General features: G+C 41.5%; 1 protein-coding gene across 7 annotated transcripts in view; it reads right to left on the bottom strand.

Annotated features, from left to right (window-relative positions):
- LOC127418985 (agrin-like) overlaps nt 1–19,815 on the bottom strand; it is a 417,085-nt gene that overhangs the window by 35,525 nt on the left and 361,745 nt on the right. For all 7 annotated transcript variants that reach the window (XM_051659953.1, XM_051659954.1, XM_051659955.1 and 4 more), the window contains 7 exons: nt 15,145–15,272; nt 11,678–11,792; nt 10,760–10,879; nt 8,805–9,140; nt 3,229–3,421; nt 1,918–2,133; nt 1,114–1,343 (listed from right to left, as the gene is read on the bottom strand). In XM_051659953.1, the coding sequence (XP_051515913.1) occupies nt 1,114–1,343; nt 1,918–2,133; nt 3,229–3,421; nt 8,805–9,140; nt 10,760–10,879; nt 11,678–11,792; nt 15,145–15,272 (1,338 nt within the window). The remainder of the gene's footprint in view (nt 1–1,113; nt 1,344–1,917; nt 2,134–3,228; nt 3,422–8,804; nt 9,141–10,759; nt 10,880–11,677; nt 11,793–15,144; nt 15,273–19,815) is intronic.

Here is a 19,815-nt window from a genome sequence, read left to right as displayed (position 1 = left end):
AAAGTGGAAGATATTGAACTGTATTATTATAAAGGTTGTTCAATAAAGGCTTGTGAGCAGAACAACAGAGCAATTTACTCTGGGCAATATTTCAAGTGTTTGGAGCAACACTGCAAGATTTGAAAAAAAATCTCTCTGGTATGAACAAAGAGAATATTTTAACTTCTGCTCTGTGGTTGACTATAGTTCAGGACACCTTTTTTATGCTGTGAAAGAGCAAAGATGGAGGTAAGGGAAAATGGAAGATACATTACTACGTATGTACCTTACAGGTAGAACAATAACACAATGATCTGCTATGCGGAAGCAAACTTGTAGCCACTAACTATGTGCATAGTTATCATTTAAAATCACTCTTGAATTTGTTTTATATTATTAGACAGGAATTTATGGTGCCTTGGAAGACTGTCTAAAACTACAGGAAGTGATCTGTAGGAAAATTATATGAATGCACATATAAAAATATCTGAAGGACCTTAAATATTAATGCAATATTGTGAAAAAAGGAAAAAGAATTACAACACTGTACAGTTTATCAATATGACTGTATTTGCACAGCCCTACTAGGAAATAGAGTTTAAGTTCCTATGTTGCTCTGAAAATAATTACATTTTTCCTATTCAGTTTGAGGTTTCTGTCCATGTTGGACATATTCAAGACTGCTGAAGCTGTATTTTTATATTCCTCGTGTGTTTGTCCGTGCTGCCCTTTAAAATGTTGGGTAAATACTCATATGTCTTTTCATACTCGTGAGGCTTAAAATTGAGTAGACAAGCATTCTTTGCCCTGCCTAGTCTCTTATCAATACAGTCAAGTCCAGATATTCAGAACTGTAACAGACAGTCACTGCATTAGCTTTATTTAAAAATTCTGCATAATGATGAAGCATGTCATTTCTGCGACAACGGCGGCACCAAACAAAATTACAATCTGTTTGAACAAACTCACTGGGAACCTCAACCAATGCTTTGAGTTCAGTACGGGACTTTCCATTTGGCCAAACAATGGAAGACGGTGTTTGAAAATGGTTTAAAAACTGAAATGACACACTTCACTTTTAAAGTTGCACTGTAAATAATAAGGTCATTTAGAAAAGTTAAAAGGTGCACCCACCAGAGAAACCATTGACACACTTGCAGTGGAACATCTCAGCTTCTTTGACCTGGCAGGAGGCTCCGTTATTGCAGGGGTTCGGCAAGCAGGGGTTGTTGCCGCATTCGCCCACACCCGAGCCGTACAGAACACCATCGCCATTCTGCTGCAGGTTATAGACGTAATTGTTGACATCCAGCATGCGGACGCAGCCCACCAGGCCTGTGGCCACCAATATCCTTTCCTTGACACTGCAAAACACACCAATCTATTTGTTAGTACGCCTTAATTCCTTAACTAGAAAATTTAAGAGCAACATGGAATCTTCCACTTAATTGAGAAAATACATTAATTACTTCACTGTGAACAGATTGACAAATGTTGAATTAAATCAGTTTCTTAGTACTCCTTAATTCTTTAACTTATATCAAAATAATTCCTAAATGACACAGAAAACTTAAGGTCAACATGGATTCTTCCCCTTGATTGATAAAATACAGTTTTCTTGACTGAGAACAGAGAGTAAAATGGTAAATTAAATCTACAAGAGCTTGAGTAGTGTTTCAAAACATCTCTGATTGATGCTAATTTGATTTGGCTATTTCTGCACAATCTTATTAAGTCATATTAGTCTTTCTGGCCAGCTTCTACAGACATGCACAGAAAATACCCAACAGTCAACACATTAGGTAATTTCTCTCCATATAGTTTCCTAAAGGCTTCTAACTGGAGTAAGGCCATTTACATGTAAGAAGCTGCTGTTCTCAGCTCTTGTTACTGGTATTTAGAGTCAGTCTAGACTGTGTATGGTGAGACTTCTCTTACTCTTGTATCACGTCTTCAGGCACTCCTCCAATGAAAAGGTCTGTGTCCAGGTTGAGTCCGTCGGTGCCTGGGGGACTTTGTCCCTCGACGCTTGGCTCATTGTCCACACTCAGCATGGCATTACGCCTGTTACGGACTACCACTAGTTGATGCCAGCGATCCGGTTTTACAAGTACCTTACTGACCACTGAAGCTGTACCAGAACCTGTGTTAAATCTTCATGCAGGAAAGAGAAACAGCAAAGGATAAGGTGTCAACAGTAATCAAGACTTAAAGGGATTAGTTCACCCAAAAATGAAAATTCACTTATCATTTACTCACTCTCATGCCATCCCAGATGTGTGTCTTTCTTTCTTCATCAGAATACAAATGAAGATTTTTAAAAGAATATTTCATCTCTGTAGGTCCTCACAAGCAAGTGAATGGCATCCTGAACTCAGAAGGTCCAAAAAGGAAATTCATTTCCACATTCTGATGTGGACGTGACTTTTGCTTTCACATTCAGCCATCTACTGGTCAGGGCTGGTCAAAGGGGGAGACTGATAGTAAAAAAGGACTTAAATATTAATCTCTTTCTCACCCACACCTATCCTATCGCTTCTGAAGACATGGATTTAACCACTGGAGTCGTGTGGATTACTTTAATGCTGCTTTCATGTCCTTTTTGGACCTTCTGAGTTCTGGTCACCTTTCACTTACATTATATGGACCTAAAGAGCTGAAATATTCTTCTAAAAATCTTCATATGTGTTCTGCAGAAGAAAGAAGTCATACACATCTGGGATGGCATGAGGGTGAGTAAATGATCAGAGAATGTTCATTTTTGGGTGAACAATCCCTTTAATTCATGAGAAAGATAACAAATTTTGCTCTCTTTAAAAAAGGAAAAATACTCTATGGCTAGGTATGGGAATCGCAAGAAATTGAACAATTCTGGTTGCCATTTCAATTCTGGTTCATTAACAATTCCATTAACAATTTTTAGTACTTCTGAGGAAGCGCCAAACAATGGGTCCTAACAACATTTGACCATTTACTGCTTGGATTTTGTAAATATACTGTATATTAGAAACAAAAATGCTAAAAACAATAGTATTTTAATATAATTTAATATTAATAATGTGCATCTTTAATTACATGTTGTCATATTGAACAACCAGTAAGTAGTTACACTGATTTAAGTTTCACAAACTTTAAGTACAACATGAAACAACAAATACATTTCAGCATTTTTTATTTTTTAAATTCTGAATAAGAATGGTTCTCGATTCATTACCCTATTGATGACATTTTTTTCTTTCTATTACTTACCTAAGTTCAACCTTTCCTCCTATCAGTGCCAGAGATAGGAAGTCCTTTTTGCCAGTTTGGCCATTATAGAGCAATATCCCGGTCATTTCCGATGTTCTAAACTCCATGGCAATACGCACAGTATGGTAGGCCCTCATAGTCGGGAAGGCCAGGTAAGACTTGCCACCAAAGGATGGGATGAAGTACTTTATAACTGAGTAGGACAGAAGGTAGAAAACAGATAAAGCAGATTATCAGAGGGTCTCAAACAGGCCTCCAATCCCTTAACAGTCTGCTCTCCACCGATAGAGCCCACAAACAAAACTCTATTGAAGTGTATCTACCTCAAATAATGCTGATAACCCTGTGGTGCAACGATGGATAAGGTTGTGTTTGCTAAAAGCCCTAGGGTGCAAAAAATCAGTTTGTCGTCACAAAGCCCACAAGATAATTAGTAGGGCTGCCGATTTAAGGTGTTAATTTAGTGTGATTAATTTCATGAAAACTAATGTGTTAAAAAATGAACAAATTAATCATGCCTGTTCCTGCCATCGGAGCAATTCAGCCCTGATGTTTAGCAAATCTGTAGCAGTAGGGGGCAGTCAGAGCTCCAGCTGTACAGGCAACATGCCTCGTCAAACTAACAAGCGGACAAGTTCAATGACAGCTGGGCAGAGCACAACAGAATAAAGGTCTCCTGAGATGCAATTTTCAAAGTTTCAAACTACGTTTAATTTGACACATCGTCCCAAAAACACATCACTTATGACTAAAGATGCTGAAAACTAGTGAAACGCAACACAAACAAAGTGAGACGCTACGAAAGTGTCCGTACATAAATTAGCAATTAAAAATAGCATAGACGGAAGTAGATCAATAATAGGGTTATGTTCAATGATATGGAATTTAAAGCCACTTTTTGTATTATCTAAATGCTTTACTTGTCTGTATGCATATAATATAATTTATTTGAATTAACTAAATTATAATATTTATTTTATATTATAATTAATTTAATTATATACTAAATTATCTTTATTTTGGGGCCCATCTTGTGATTAATTCAATTAAAACATTGAATTGATTGACAGCCCTAATTTGAATCTCATTTATGATATTTATTTTAGATTATTTTTTTATTATTATTTTAATCACTGTATATGCTAAATGATATTTTTGGGGGGACATTTCTCAGTAAATATTGATATGCAATTCATTGAGATTAATTTGATAAATTAATTAGCACATTTTGTTATTAATTTGATTACATTTTTTTTTTAGGTATGGGTTCCCTTGGGTTTTCCAATGGGTTTTTAGACCAGCAATTTTCTGTTTATGAGTAAAATAAGGTCTGTATTTTAAATAACTTGAAGAGACTTTAAAGCTTTGTTCTACAACATAATTTATGCACAGTCATACATTAAATGTGAATTTTGAAGCTGTTTTTTTTAGTGCAAGTTGCTAAGAAGCACTACAACTACTACAAGGATATGTGTTTACATGCCTGATATGCATGTAAACATGCATTTAAATGCTTGGAAACTACTATTCTAAAAACCCACTGGAAATTCCAGAAGAAACAAATTGGCCTACAAATTGACATCATAACTGAACAGCCCTTTAGAGACCCAAAATAAGTAGTTCTTTGAGAAACTGCATAGTCTCTCTGGACTTTTCTCAGTAAGACATTTACATTCCAGACAGAGAATCCCCATGTTCAGACATTTATCAACACCTCTCTCACTTTCTCTCTTGGCTGTCTCTCGCCCTTTTCTCAGGAGAATGCAAGGCTGATGAAGCTTTCTCTCGTCATCAGTCTTTAATAGGCCGATTGATCAGAGAGAGTGTTTGGGGGCTGCTTACAAGCCTTTAATTAGTGGCTTTTTCAGCTCACAGTGGTTTGATACCAGCTACAGTTCATCGATGTAATTAGTGTCAATTATAACCTGACACAGTTGCAAAAGGTAGTTTCATAACCCGACACCACCAACAGAGAGAATGAAGGAAGGTAAAATTTCCTCAGTGCCACAGCAGGACTGCAATTTGAATGGAAAGTCAGACATCTTTTTTGAATCACTTTTTTGAATGATTCAAATATAATTAAAAAAATCCTAAATGTTAATAAAAAAGAATAATATCCTTGAAAAAATTATTTTTTTTTGCGTGCCCTCGCAATATTTTTTGCATTCCCTTGAAATAGGTTTTGCGTGCCCTCTAAATACGTTTTACATTCCCTCGCAATAAATTTACCACGGTTTTACTACAGTAACCATATTTTAACCATGATATTCATAGTGAAATCATAATAATAATACAGGAAAACGAAAACAATGGTAGTAAAAATCATCATTCTGTGGTTACTATGGTTTTACAACAAATACAGGGCAAGCATGTGTTGGTCCGGACCGACAACACAACGACTGTGGCGTACATAAACCGCCAAGGCAGTGTACACTCACGTCGCATGTCGCAACTCACCCGCCGCCTCCTCCTTTGGAGTCAGCAGATGTTGAAGTCTCTGCGAGCCACTCACCTTCCGGGTGTCCTTAACCATGCAGCAGATGCACTCTCACAGCAGGTAACACTCCGCGGGGAGTAGAGACTCCACCCCCAAGTAGTCCAGCTGATTTGGGAGAGATTCGGGGAGGCACAGGTAGACCTGTTCGCTTCCCGAGAGTCCTCTCACTGCCCCCTTTGGTACTCCCTGTCCGAGGCTCCCCTCGACACGGATGCCCTGGCACACAGGTGGCCTCGGGGGCTATGCAAGTATGCGTTTCCTCCAGTGAGCCTCATTGTCAGGGAGGATGGGCAGCAAGTCCTGTTCGTTGCACCGTACTGGCCCAACCGGACATGGTTCTCAGACCTGATGCTCATTCCCTGGTGCATTCCCCTGAGGCAGGACCTTCTCACTCAGGGGCAGGGCACGCTCCGGCACCCACGGCCAGAGCTCTGGAATCTCCACATCTGGCTCCTGGACGGGACGCGGAAGACCTAGCGAATCTTCCACCAGCGGTGGTAAATACGATCACTCAGGCCAGAGCCCTATCTACGAGGCGGCTGTATGCCTTGAAGTGGCATCTCTTCGCGAACTGGTGTTCTTCCCGTGGGGAAGACCCACAGAGGTGTGTGGTTGGGTCTGTGCTGTCTTTCCTACAGAAAGGGCTGGAGAGACGGCTGTCTCCCTCTACCATGAAGGTGTACATGGCTGCTATAGCAGCGTATCACGGTACACTGGATGGGAGACCCTCACAGCAGCACGACCTGATCACCAGGTTCCTCAAAGGTGCGAGGAGGTTGAACCCTCCTAGACCGTGCCTGATTCCCTCTTGGGATCTCTCTGTGGTCCTACCTGCTCTACAGAGAGCCCTTTTGAGCCCCTGGAGCAGGCCGAGCTCAGCACTTTGTCACTGAAGACGGCCCTCCTGGTGGCACTCACTTCCATCAAGAGGGTGGGGGACCTACAGGTGCTCTCTGTCACCAGCGAATGCCTGGAGTTTGGGCCAGCACACTCTCACGTGATCTTGAGACCCCGGCCCGGTTACGTGCCCAAAGTTCCCACCACTCCCTTTCGAGACCAGGTGGTGAACCTGCAAGCACTCCCTTTAAGAGGAGGAAGACCCGGCCTTGTTGATGCTGTGTCCAATTCACACCCTGTGCATCTATCTGGACCGCACGCAGAGCTTCAGATGCTCGGAGCAGCTCTTTGTCTGCTTTGGAGGGCAGCAGAAGGGGAAAGCTGTCTCCAAACAGAGGCTGGCCCATTGGATTGTGGATGCCATTTCCTTGGCTCACCAATCACAAGATCTGCCATGCCCCTTGGGATTTCGGGCGCATTCCACTAGAGGTGCTGCATCCTCCTGGGCACTGGCAAGGGGGGCCTCTATAGCAGACATATGTAGAGCTGCGGGTTGGGCTACACCCAATACCTTTGCGAGGTCTTACAACCTATGCATAGAATCGGTTTCATCCCGAGTGTTATGAGCTAACAGCAGGTAGGCCGGGCAGCCGGTTGGGTGTACCGCTTACATTACGCCCTTCCCCTTTTCCACAACAGTTCCCCATAACTGCTGAAACCTGGATGCCTCTCTAAATCTTAGGCACTGTTCGGTGACGAACTCAGCGGAGGAGTGACGCCACCAGGTCCTGTACTCGTGGTATGGTCCTTTTCAGGTGAGCCAGTGTACTTAGGTTCAGTGCTCAGTATGTGGTGATTCCTCTCTGGGTAATCCCGTGTGACGCATTTCCACTGTTCGGTTTCCCCTCTGGTGAACCCTGTGTCATCAGAGCTTTGCTCTGCTTTGGCCACTGTTGCTGTGTACCCTCTCCGTAGATAGGGTCCTCCCAGAGGTATCATTCCATATGCGAACTTCCCCGTTGGTAAGTCCATGTGAGGTACTCTCCACATGTTAACTCCCTCCGTTAAGATGTGGTCTCCGTAGTGCCCTCCCTCCTGGAGAGGGAAGAGCACTTCCCAGCGTTATTCTAGAAGGTGCTCGGTGGGATGTTGCTTAACAGCAAATATCAGGAAAGGCCACCACTGTAGCCTCCTTGGGTAAGTGCCTCCTCCCCCCTTAATGGGACTAGGGAGACACCTTACCTAAACTTGCTGGAAGGTCATGACTTGGTCGAGCACTCGCTGTGAGACACGCAGCAGCTTGCCTGTGTCCACTCTTCCGTACCTCGTGACATGGTTCAGCGCCTGCACCGTTTCCTATAGGAACCCCTAGTATCACTACATCAACACAACTTCGAGTCAGTGACAGACAGGGAAAGTCTGGGTTACTGGTGTTACCCCTGTTCCCTAATGGAGGGAACGAGACGTTGTGTCCCTCCTGCCGTGGCGCTGAACTGGCCGCTGACATGGCCGGGACTCTCTATCGGCTCCTCAGCATAAATCTGAATGAGTGATGCACACCATCTCCTTTTATACCCATATGTCTGAGGCAGAGAGTGGCATGCAAATTCCACTCACCAATTCTCATTGGTCTTTTCTATTTTAAGCAAAGCTGATTGGGGCTCTCAAGATCGAACCCCTAGTGTCACTACATTGACACCACATCTCGTTCCCTCCATCAGGGAACAGGGGTTACACTAGTAACCCAGACGTTTTTCTTTATCCTTTATCATTACAATGGTTTCACTACAAATATCATGGTTAAAATATGGTTACTGTAGAACACAAACTATTGCGCGAGCACGCAAAACTTATTGCTGGGGAATGCAAATCTATATCAGAAAAAAAAATAATAATAAAAATAAAAAATGTGGCCCTGTACTTTAAGGGGCTCCGTACAATCTAACAAGAATCACCCTGCAAAGTTATGGGAATTAAAAAAGCCTAAAAAGTAAATTGGTAAAGAAAAGTTTGGGGGAAAATGTGATTAATTTTCTCACAATGCAAAAAAATCTAAATGGTTCTAAAAATCAGCTTCCTTTTCTTTATGCGAAACATAATTTCTTTCTTTTTTTTTCATTTTGCAGTGAAATGCGACCTGGAAATGTTTTAATGAAATTCACCAATCTTGTTGTCTCTGATTTGAGGTAAACTGTAATATATACAGCAGTTTTTTGTTTTCTTGTATTGTAGTTCGCATCACCTTTCTCGCACACGGCTCCTCCTCTCCCAGCGGGACAGATGCAGATAAAGTCATTCTTTTCCTCTTCGCAGGTTCCGCCGTGACGGCAGGGTTGTGAGTCACATGGTCTGATGGCGTGGGCCACTGGCCTGGTCCTCAGTGAGAATGTGGTGGTGGGGGCCTGAGTTGTAGTAGTGGTGGATGGAGCTGCTGTGGTGGTCTTGCGGCTGGTGAAGAGCCGCCTGTTGGTGGTTGGGCGGAGCGTTGTAAAGGCAGCAGTGGGAGACAGGGTGGTGGTGGTGGGAGTTGTGACAGACACCACTGTGGTTGTGGTGAAGAACGGAACAGCTGAAAGACCTAATAGAGAAAGAGAGAGAGATAGGGAGAAAAATAAATGTAGGTCATTGACAGAGTCCTCTGAGCACTCTTGGTTATCAAATGCCAGCTTCAAGAGCAATCACACTCAACAAAAGAAGGCAAGAGCAAAAGAGAAAAAAGCTATTTAGACTGGGTTACCATCAGGGTAAAAAAATGTCCTCGCAGTAAATTCCTCTGTTTTTTTGTTTTTTATCTGTTATTCAGTATTTGATACAGTATATTTCACAATATTCTATCTAGTCCTGTCAAGTAAGTATTATGGATTTAGTGCCTCCATAGTGACACTTTGTTGTCCTACAAACGCGAAACACAGTAACTACGCCAACGACGAAATGAAGAAAAATGGCTTCAGGGTTGTTGGATTGTCCAGTCAAATGAGAATTTTCACATTTCTATAAAACATTTTATGAATCTGAAGATAGTTGAGCCAAACCCATATGTCACAGGACAGGTCTAAGACAGGGGTTTTCAAACTTTTTGGTGCCATGGACCCCCAATTTGATGCTCCCAATGTGAGGGACCCCCGGTGTGATAAAACTAGTAAACATGCTATTATGAAGACTTTTAATTTTTATTTTATTAATTTTTTGGTGCAAAATTAAATAATATAATCGTGATTAATAATTTCAGAATGAAACAGCAGTAATGTCAAATAATGTCAACATTTGTACACTTTTTTTTTCTCTGACAATTTTTTGGACCCCCTTGCGGCCCCCTGGAGGTTCCCGGACCACACTTTGAAAACCCCTGGTCTAAGAGACCTAGATTTCAGTCATAACTCAATTTTGACAAAACGTGTAGTTACTGTTTTGTCTTTGAACAGCAACATAGCTGTCAGATCTGTTTAAGTAGCAAGTGTTGTTGAATGTGTAGCTTATATGATTTTTTTTTTAATGTAAAAAATTTAATAAATCAACTCTGAAAATGGTGAATGTGAAGAAAACACTACCAACAAGTTCAAAACCTGAAACAGAAACCTACATACATCAAAATATACTGTAAAGGTAGAAAGTCCAGAGTTTGATCAGTTTGATGGGGACCATCATTCATCAATCAATCATTTAAAATGTATTATAGCAGAGCTAGAATTTACAGCTGCTGCTAATATGATTTTATAGGTAAAAGCTAAGAATGAGAACTTTATTTAATTAATTTATTCATTGGACATATATGATATAAATGGACAATGCTATAAATTTGTATATGTTTAGGAATAAAATATGCACCCTGAAAATAAATTTAAAGGGGCAAATATTGTACCTTACAGGGATAGTTCACCCAAAAATTAAAATTATGTCACATTTACTCATCCTCATGTTGTTTGAAACCTGTTTGCTTTCTTTTTTCCACGGAACACAAAAGGAAAAATGTTAGGGACTGTCAGCCTCAGTCACCACTGACTTTCATTGTATCTATTTTCCATACAATACAAGTGAATAGCGACTGAGGTTGCCAGTCTCTGACATGCTGCCTGACACATTTTGTGTTCCACAGAAGAAAGAAAGTCATACGAGTTTGGATCGACATGGGGATGAGTAAACAACATCAAAATTGTGATTCACTTTTAATTTAAAAAAATTATTTACAACACTGGTTACCATAGTTGGTGATGCGGACATTCTCTTCCTCAGGTTTCTTCACAACGATACCAGTGTCTTTAGATGCCTTGAGCTGTTTGAGAAGAGCTCCCTCAATATCTTCCACACTAAACCTCGTGTCTGCAGCATGAGAACACAACATTAAACAGAGGCAAGGGTGAACATATTACAAACCAGAGCTTGAGGAAACAATAAACATTCCCCTCCCACTTGACATAACATACTGCAAATATATACAGCAAAGCCTGCGTGTAACAGGCCCCTGGGAGAAGCTGCTCTTCAACCCCCATGCTTTTCAGGGACGTTGGGATGAAACACTCTAATAACACTTCCACAGATGGCCCTGTTACTGGCCACCACAGACTACCTTTATGACAGGCGCTTGTGCTAGAATTGCACTCTTGTGCTGCTGAAGGGGACCAATAAAAAGAGAATATCAAAGGAGATTTTTATCAGCTGGTAAGAGATGGTTGGAGGGTCTTAAAAGCATGAGAAGAGATAGGGGCTGAATTAAAGCAGCTCAAGCTGATAAATTACCTCACTAGGGAGGGCAAACTCTTTGACCACTCCTATAGCCCAGCGGCAAAAAAGACAAGACACATATCTTCAGGGATTTTTTACACAACTTATATGCCCCATGATGTGCTGTTGAATTATCTTTTTCTCAAACATACAAGGTAGTTTTATGTGCTTTATATTTTCTGCCGCGGGCATATTTCAAAAGGAGTGTAGACTGAGGGAATTTTGATGCTAGCGGAGTGAGTATAAGTCTGAGAGCGCTTCAGAAATAAATCAGAAGCAGCTTGAACTAAGAAATTAATGAATAATAACAGGACATGGCAAAGAAAGGCAGCATGAGTGACAGGGGAGGGCTGATAATTAAGAACACCTACTTATGAGGCATTAGAGTTCCTTTACCTGGGTCAAAGTGGGCCTCTATAAAGGCTATTATGGAGTTGCTGGGGGCCAGATTCTTCACACGGACACTCTGGAAGTCTTTCTGGATGTCGGACTTCCGGAACAGCTCATTTAGCTAGAGAAAAAACAAGAGACAGAGTCAGAGAGAGAAAAAGTGGTAAATGTCTAAAGTGCAGCCCATGAAACTGGTAATAAACTTGATATGTTGATCTCGTTCTTGTTAACACCAAATTCTTCCACAGGATTAGAAAGTGTGTCAGTAGAAAAACTCTGCTCAACCCCATTGGGTCTGGGTGCACAAACTGACATTTAACTACAGCACAGAAGTAATTACATGAACACATTTCCAAGGCAGCAGTAAATGTCAAGTTACAACGATGCCCATTTAGAATGGGTTTAGCTTGCAACACAGTATACGTTTAATAGGAGCATTCTGTCACAAATTTTGTGCAATGTGAGATTGGCTAGAGTTACTACTGACGCCCTAAAAGTGAATAACCACCAGGACACCTGTATATACAGCCCAAAAAGAATGTTTCACAGGGCTGCAGCGTGCAAAAATTAACTTCATTGCACAAAATTGGTCAAGACTAGAGCAAAAGACAAGTGGTTCCCAATGGGGTTGCACCAACTAGTCAATTACTTCTTAAAGGGATAGTTCACCCAAAATTTTAATTATATTATCATTTACTTACTCTCATGCCATCTCAGATGTGTATGACTTTCTTTCTTCTGCAGAACACAAATTAAGATTTTTAAAAGAAAATCTCAGCTTTGTTGGTCCTCACAATGCAAGTGATTGGTGATTAGATGATTACAAAAATGACATGGAGCATAAAAGTAATCCATTTGACTCCAGTGGTTAAATCCATCTTCTGATGCAATATGATAGGTATCATATCACTTCAAAAGATATGGATTTTACCACTGGAGACGTATGGATTACTTTTATACTGCCTTTTGAGCCTTCCAAGTTCTGGTCACCATTCACTTGCATTGTGAGGACCAACAGAGCAGAAATATTCTTCTAAAAGTCTTTATATGTGTTCTGCAGAAGAAAGAAAGTCATACACATTTGGGATGGCATGAGGGGGAGTACATGATGAGAGAATTTTAAGTTTTGAGTGAACTATCCCTTTATAATACTTTCAGCAGACATTAATACTTCAGTCATCATCAGTTTAGGAATTTTTTACACGTTTAAATAGATTCCACAGAATACCACAGATTTTCAAACAAAATCAGCACAGAAAATGTCAAAAAAGTCTGCAGGTTCTGTTTTGGCCTGGTTAGAAGCAAAGAGTTCATTACAAGCCAAACTTCTCACAAACCGTTATGAAACGTTATGAAACCCTATGAAACCTAAGTGAGTGCAACATGGTTGTTTTGTCCCGTTTAGGACAAGGAAAACCACGTAAATCGGGCAATGGAGATTTCCATGATTTCATTTCTTACCCACATAATTTCAACTAAGTGGACATTATCTTCAAATCTCTGCACACACACAAACACACTCTCTGTAAATGCAATGTTGAACAGCAAAGACCGCTGAACTTGCACACGGTATGGTGATTTGCATAAGGTAAACACTGACCCACCGACTAGCCAACTGCCCTAGTTCCCAATTAGGTATGCACTCAAACCACTCCTGTGATTTGTCTCTAATGCTTTCCGACTTGTATGTCCACATTCTGTTAAGAGTGCCTCAGTGGGAGGCATGTCGAGTACCCCATTCATGCCACCCAAGGGCCTTGTGTTTGCTTTCTCCACTCTTTTTATTTACAGTTGCATTTAAATTTGGAAAAGTGAGTTCATTTTACATTTGGACACATACTGGGCAAGAAAAGAGAAGGGTGAACCTCAACAAAACCAGGCTGGAGGCTCAGCCAGGGTGGACACAGTGACCCAGAAACTGGCCCTTCTATCCTCAGATGCTGCTTGCGCAGAGTCTAGCAGGCAAGGCTTGAAATTACTGAGGCGTGAAGGGGAGGGTGTGTGTTCGCCACAATCTCGTGGCTCAGTTGAGCTTGGGGGCATTGTGCGCAGAAGAGAAGCAGGATTAGAACATGCTCAGGGCCGATGAAACCATTTAAATTGCTGGCTCTGTGCTGCCCATGGACCCATTTAAGATTTGGACCTCACTATGAGGGACTGAAGTATGGGGGATTAACTTTCTGTTTCAGGAGGAATGCTCATAGAGAGAGGCTGATTACATCCTCACTTAGTTCCTTTCGGGAATCTCGGTCACAGAGCAAGCTAACATTAGATTGATAAGTAGAACTCATTATCGCACTGCCCTTCATTCCAGACACACCCGAAATAGGTTAACAAGCGGACAACAAATGGCCAGCTTCAGTAAGCGCTTGGCAGGTAATGTGGCCATTCACACAAGACACATTCTCACACTTAAAACAGCTAGACACTCCACCTCACACATTTTATCTTTACCTCTCAAACTCTGTAGCTAATATAAACACTCAAAGCGCTTGTTCTTAAGTAAATATTCTAAACTCGCCCCCAGATTCATCTGATTGGTCTACTTTTTATTAAATCTGAAATTAATTTGCTTTGCTGCATGTTAAAGTTGAACTATTTTTAATTTGACATTGCGTTTTAAAAAGGTAGTGCTTTGACGAAAGACGCTAAAAACAGAGATATTTAAAATGGTCCAGGGCGTCTATCTAGTGCAAGAAACCACCAAATAAATAAAAACTGTGCAGATGGAACACAAGAACTGTGTAAGCATCCCCTAATCCTGCTGAATGTGAGTTTCTATGCTGGCCCAGCCTGGTTTTGGTGCTGGTGTAGCATGCTATTTCTTGTTAAGTTGTTTGACCAAGGGCGTCTTGCTGGTTAATGTAGTTAAAAACCTGCAGGGAAAACCAGCACAACAGCATAAAGTATTATGCTAATATCCAAAACACAACATATGCTGGTGACCATCAAGGCCATCTGTCTTCTTTCATTGAAAAATTTCACCAATTATCTCAATTCATTGCACAGAAATTCCCATTATGTCAATTTTCAGAGACAGGAGAACAAATGGAGAAACAGAAGGAAGAAACAACCATCTGTAATAAATAAGTAGATAATCTTCAATCAGGACTTAGCTGTCAACATAAACAGTACAGTGCAAAATTCTTAGTGCATTAGATGTTTCACAAAAACATTTGTCTTATTTATATCTTCTGTGTCAATAGGAACTATCAATTTTATATCCCCAAACATTCCTTTTGTAAACAGAATAGAAGTAGAACACAGAGCCCGCATCACATCATAATTGAGTCAGTCAGGGATTACATGAAGTGAGGCAAGTTCTCCAAGATGCATAAAAATCATAACACCACTAGTAAGAGAATGGCGACTTACAGAGAGACTTACAAATTCATTTCCATTGGTCATGCAATGACTGCACGGTTCTTAAATGTATAAAACCACACGTGCAATGTCCAAGCTGCACTACTCACATCACTCTCGATGCTCCTGGCCGTCTCACCAAACAGCTCCGACTTGGGGTCCTCCATCTCAGGCGTGTAGAAGACCTCCTGACCTTCCACCTTATCTAGATGCAGGAAGCCACTGAAGCGCATGGTGGCTGTAGGGCAAAACAGGGAAGCGTACTTGATTATATCCAAGATATTCAAACAAACACATTGCCAGTCCATTCTCAGTTTCACACTAGTGGTTGGTGCAATGCCAGTCTGTAAGTTAGTGATGGAGGTTCTGTTGGGTTAGTTGTGGGGGTGGGGTTCACTGAGGGGGGTAAGAGAGGTCAGGTGTAGATTTGGCTGCAGTGGAGGTGGAAGTATAGGGAAGTATGCGATAGTATGGACAACAGTGATGGTACAAGTGGAAGGGCTGGAGGAGAGGATGGACTGGAGTTTACCAGACCGAGACTCTTCCCAAAAGTTGGCATGAAGGACTGAGTGGAGAAAGAGCAGTTAGACAGTCACACAGACACAGCAGACTATAGGTGCGTTCACACTAAACTTTAAACTCTAATAACAAAATTTTACATTTTGTGAACTCTAACCTTCATATAGTGAAAAGACTTTGACCAACAGAGAATCTAAATGTCACAGATTGATTCTTGCAGCAATACAAATGAACAAAGTTAAAAGTTTGTGTGTCTCGTTAGCAAAGTCATGATGCCATTTCACAACCTCATTACTTTTTATTCTATGACGCCATGATGTTTGATTATGAGATGCACAGAACCAATGAGGTTTGATGTTATCGACACAGCCGCCATATTTTTCAGCACAGATTTCAGTGCCATTTATTGACTTTATAATTTATTTGACTTGATTTGAGGGTGACTAGAGGCTTAAATAATGGTCTGTTCACCATTATTTTGATCATATGCCTTAAAAAGATTTGGCATGTGATACACAAGTAACATGGACTACTTTTATGAAGCGTTAAAGTGAGTCACTATCTACTGCCATTGTACTGAATTCGGCCAACGAGACATCCATTAAATTATTTGTCATATGGACTTGAAACAACATGACATACAAAAAATTATTATTTGAAGTATTCCTTTAACATTTTAATGTATTATTATTTGTAATGTGTGATTTATTATCATAAACAGAAGCCATAGAGCGTGACGACATATCCTGTTGCCGATATTCGTTTCGGGGTCCAAAGTAATTTTGCATGCTTGGAGCATAGTGTGACCGCACCTTCAACAAGCAAAAAACAAAACATACATCACAGATATTAGGTTAAGATGCTTTCATATGTTTTGACTGGGGTGGAGGTCATTATTAAATGATTCATATTGCTGATCTTTCTCATTGACATTAATAAGTGGACAGAGTGAGGGAGAATCAGAGGCTCAGTTTTAGATGACGGAGCGAAATAAATAATGAATAAATGAGAGGAGCAAGCGAAGGAGGCGGGGAGCAGACCTGATGCTGGGTTCTGTGCAGCATGTAATCAGCTGAACAAATTGCCCAAATCAATCATACCGGCCAGACTCCAGCTTGGCTGGGACCGGGATAAGCACTTGTATGATTATCATGAAAGATAGCCGTAATTGTCTTCTAATCCCGGGAACGGGTGAGTGACAGAAGCTGGTTAAAACTGCATGATAAGGGTCTTTTTGCCCAGACACACATCACCTCCTATCTGATGGGACTTTCAAAGAGGAGCAAATGGGGATATTTGAATGTGAAGAGAGATTGAGGGAAACGGCAATCAGATTCGGAATCGGAAACATCTGAGGACAGGAATTTCCCACTGAGCGCATTGCAGACGTGGATTCAAATTAAAATCCTAAACTTTCTGCCACAATACTGTAATGGTCCATAATTTCTAGCATGTGCACATTCAAGTCATCCTTATCTTTGGTAACAAAGCCTCCAGATGGTTTGCTGTTATATAATGTTATATTAATTTACGTTGGTTATGCAAATTCATACTTAACTAACATTTTGAAGATTATGTGTGTAATTTTTTCCTTATTAAAATACTTTTTCATATCCTAGCTTAATAAACACAAGTATACTCTATGTTAGTCTGAACATTCTGACCAGCCTCACATTGCAACACTGGCTCAACCATTCACGTGATATTGGGGTGGGATTATCTGTATGCCTACCAATGGAAGTCAAGGAAATATTCAGGAAATGTTCATTTTAAAACAAGTTTCAAACACTCCCCCTCATCTTTTATCTTGAGGCCAGTTGTGCAGCTCAAACAAATTATTTTTCAGAAGAATTCACACACTCCACTTTTAACTTTTATGTGAGAAAATTGGATTGTATTTATTTCAATACGACCTGATCAATTATAACTTAGTTAAACAGAGAAAGCAAACCTCTCTAACATGGCAGTCAGGCAGTAGGGGGTAAATTGCACAGCTTGCTGTTTTCAGCCTGTCAGTAAAACATCATGGTTACTTTCGTAACCTCCGTTCCCTGATGGAGGGAATGAGACGTTGTGTCGATGCAGTGACACTAGGGGTCACTCTTGGGAGCCCCAAACACCTCTGATCTTTTTTTAAAAGGCCAATGTGAATTGGCGAGTGGAATTTGCATGCCACTCCCCCGGACATACGGGTATAAAAGGAGCTGGTATGCAACCACTCATTCAGGTTTTGTGCTGAGGAGCTGAGATAAGGTCCCGGCCATTTCAGCAGGTAGTTCAGCATTGTGGCAAGAGGGACACAATGTCTCGTTCCCTCCATCAGGGAACGGAGGTTACGAAAGTAACCATGACGTTCCCAATCTGTCACTCACTCGACGTTGTGTCGATGAAGTGACACTAGGGGTCCCTATACAAAATGCCACTACTAACTGAACGGTGTTAGGTGTGTGATGGGCAGACTGCTGTGTGCCTCGTAGCCAGTGCACCAGGCCATCACGTAACCTCCCCCAACGCTCTTTATGAGCGTCGAACAGTCCTTCAGGAACAAGTCGACTGCCCAACGAATAGGTGGACAGGCTAGCCCAGCCGAGGCCTCTTTTCTCCCCAAAAAGAGTGGAATTTGTTAACTGACTTGGAGCTCTAAGTGTCTACGTCGGGGGGGGGGGCGGGGGGTGTCACTCCCAAGGGGAAGACACCGCGGAGACCACACCGCGGGGGGGGGTGGGTGGGGGGGGGATTTTGAGTGGAAATACGTCACATGGTTTTTACCGAGCCTTGTCAGAAGTATGTCATGTGGAGAGGTCCCATGGTAGGTCCTACCCAAAGGGGCAGGAGTTCTACAAAGCATGGCGACTGGGGGCAGAGGGGCCCCTGCCCAAGGAAGATGCAGTTTACCGACAGGGAAATGATTTTGCGGAAAATATCACATGGGGTTGCCTTCAGAGAACCATCGCATGCGGAGCACCTACCTCAGTACAGGGCATCATTAGCGCTCAGCTGACTGACTAGTGTCACTACATCGACACAACATTGTGTGAGTGACAGATAGGGAACACCTTGAGATGAGGTGGGTTATCCTTCAGTTAGTGCTTGAGAGGCATGGGGAGAGCTCGAGCTGACAGCGCAGACTGAAAACACTGGACATTAGTGCCCCTGTCCTCAGCCGCTGTGACACATCGCCAATAAATGCAGAGCAGTTACGAGACCCGGCTGACAGATATGAGAAAAGACATGAACACTTGACCTGCTGTTCCCATACAGAGAACACAAAGCATCTGCTTGCTCCTCTCTGCCTGTCGTGTATTGATTATTCTCTATTGTGCGTAATTTCTGCTCTTATAAAGCAGATGGCGCTGGTTTGAGAAAACAGTTTGTTTGTATGTGGACATATACTGTACAGTATGGTCTAATGCTGGTCAGAATACATTTTGTAGAAATGGTTTATCCATTCGCCATGGCTGCGAACAGAGAACTTGCTCTGCCGCCTCTGGAGAATGGACTAACATGAGAATTCTGAGATTATAGTTCTGCTCCAAAACCTAGGCCGCTGCATTTCAAAGTTATTTTCAAAGCCATTTAACTGAGGGTCATTTAGGTAATATTGGATATAATATCAGGGACAATCGGGGTACGGGTAACGAGAGGATCTGTATCAGAGTAAAAATTATTTATTTGGCAAAAACATGTAGTGAAGTAAAAGTAGAAGTTGCAACAAGTACACATTTCGGAAAAAGCTACTTAAGTACAGTAATGAGTCTTCAAGAAAATGCTCTCTAGTTCCGTATGGAAAAAAGGAAGTAACTGAAAACTGCATTTTCAAATGAAAACAGATTAGTGTGGATGTGGCCAAAGGCAGTATCCTAGCTGTCATGGAACCTCTTAAGTGACTGATTTAAAACTCTCTTGGTAGCATCTTTGCATGCCACTGGAGACTCAGCTCAATGTTGCTCTGCTTATGTTTCTCCATTTCTCCATCATTTCTCCATCTCTATCATGCGTTTCTCCATTAAGGATCCATGCGATGCTGCCATAGAATTTGAATAAAACTAGGTATCTTACAAGGCAGCAAAATTAATTTGCCTACCTTCTGGAATACACATCGGGAGCGTACCTATGATGCCTTAAAATGCTGGTTCCATAAGCAGCTCACTAGATTTTGGAACACAGCGAATTTGTGCTCACTGACTGTAGTTTACTCCATCAATACTAACTACCACTGCTGGCGATTTAGTCATACAGTTGGCCACATGATTAAGACACAA

Source organism: Myxocyprinus asiaticus, chromosome 28 (genome assembly GCF_019703515.2).
Source record: "Myxocyprinus asiaticus isolate MX2 ecotype Aquarium Trade chromosome 28, UBuf_Myxa_2, whole genome shotgun sequence".
In the NCBI taxonomy this organism is placed as follows: domain Eukaryota; kingdom Metazoa; phylum Chordata; class Actinopteri; order Cypriniformes; family Catostomidae; genus Myxocyprinus; species Myxocyprinus asiaticus.
Note: the sequence above shows the minus strand (reverse complement) of the source record. Positions and strands in the feature narration are given on the sequence as shown.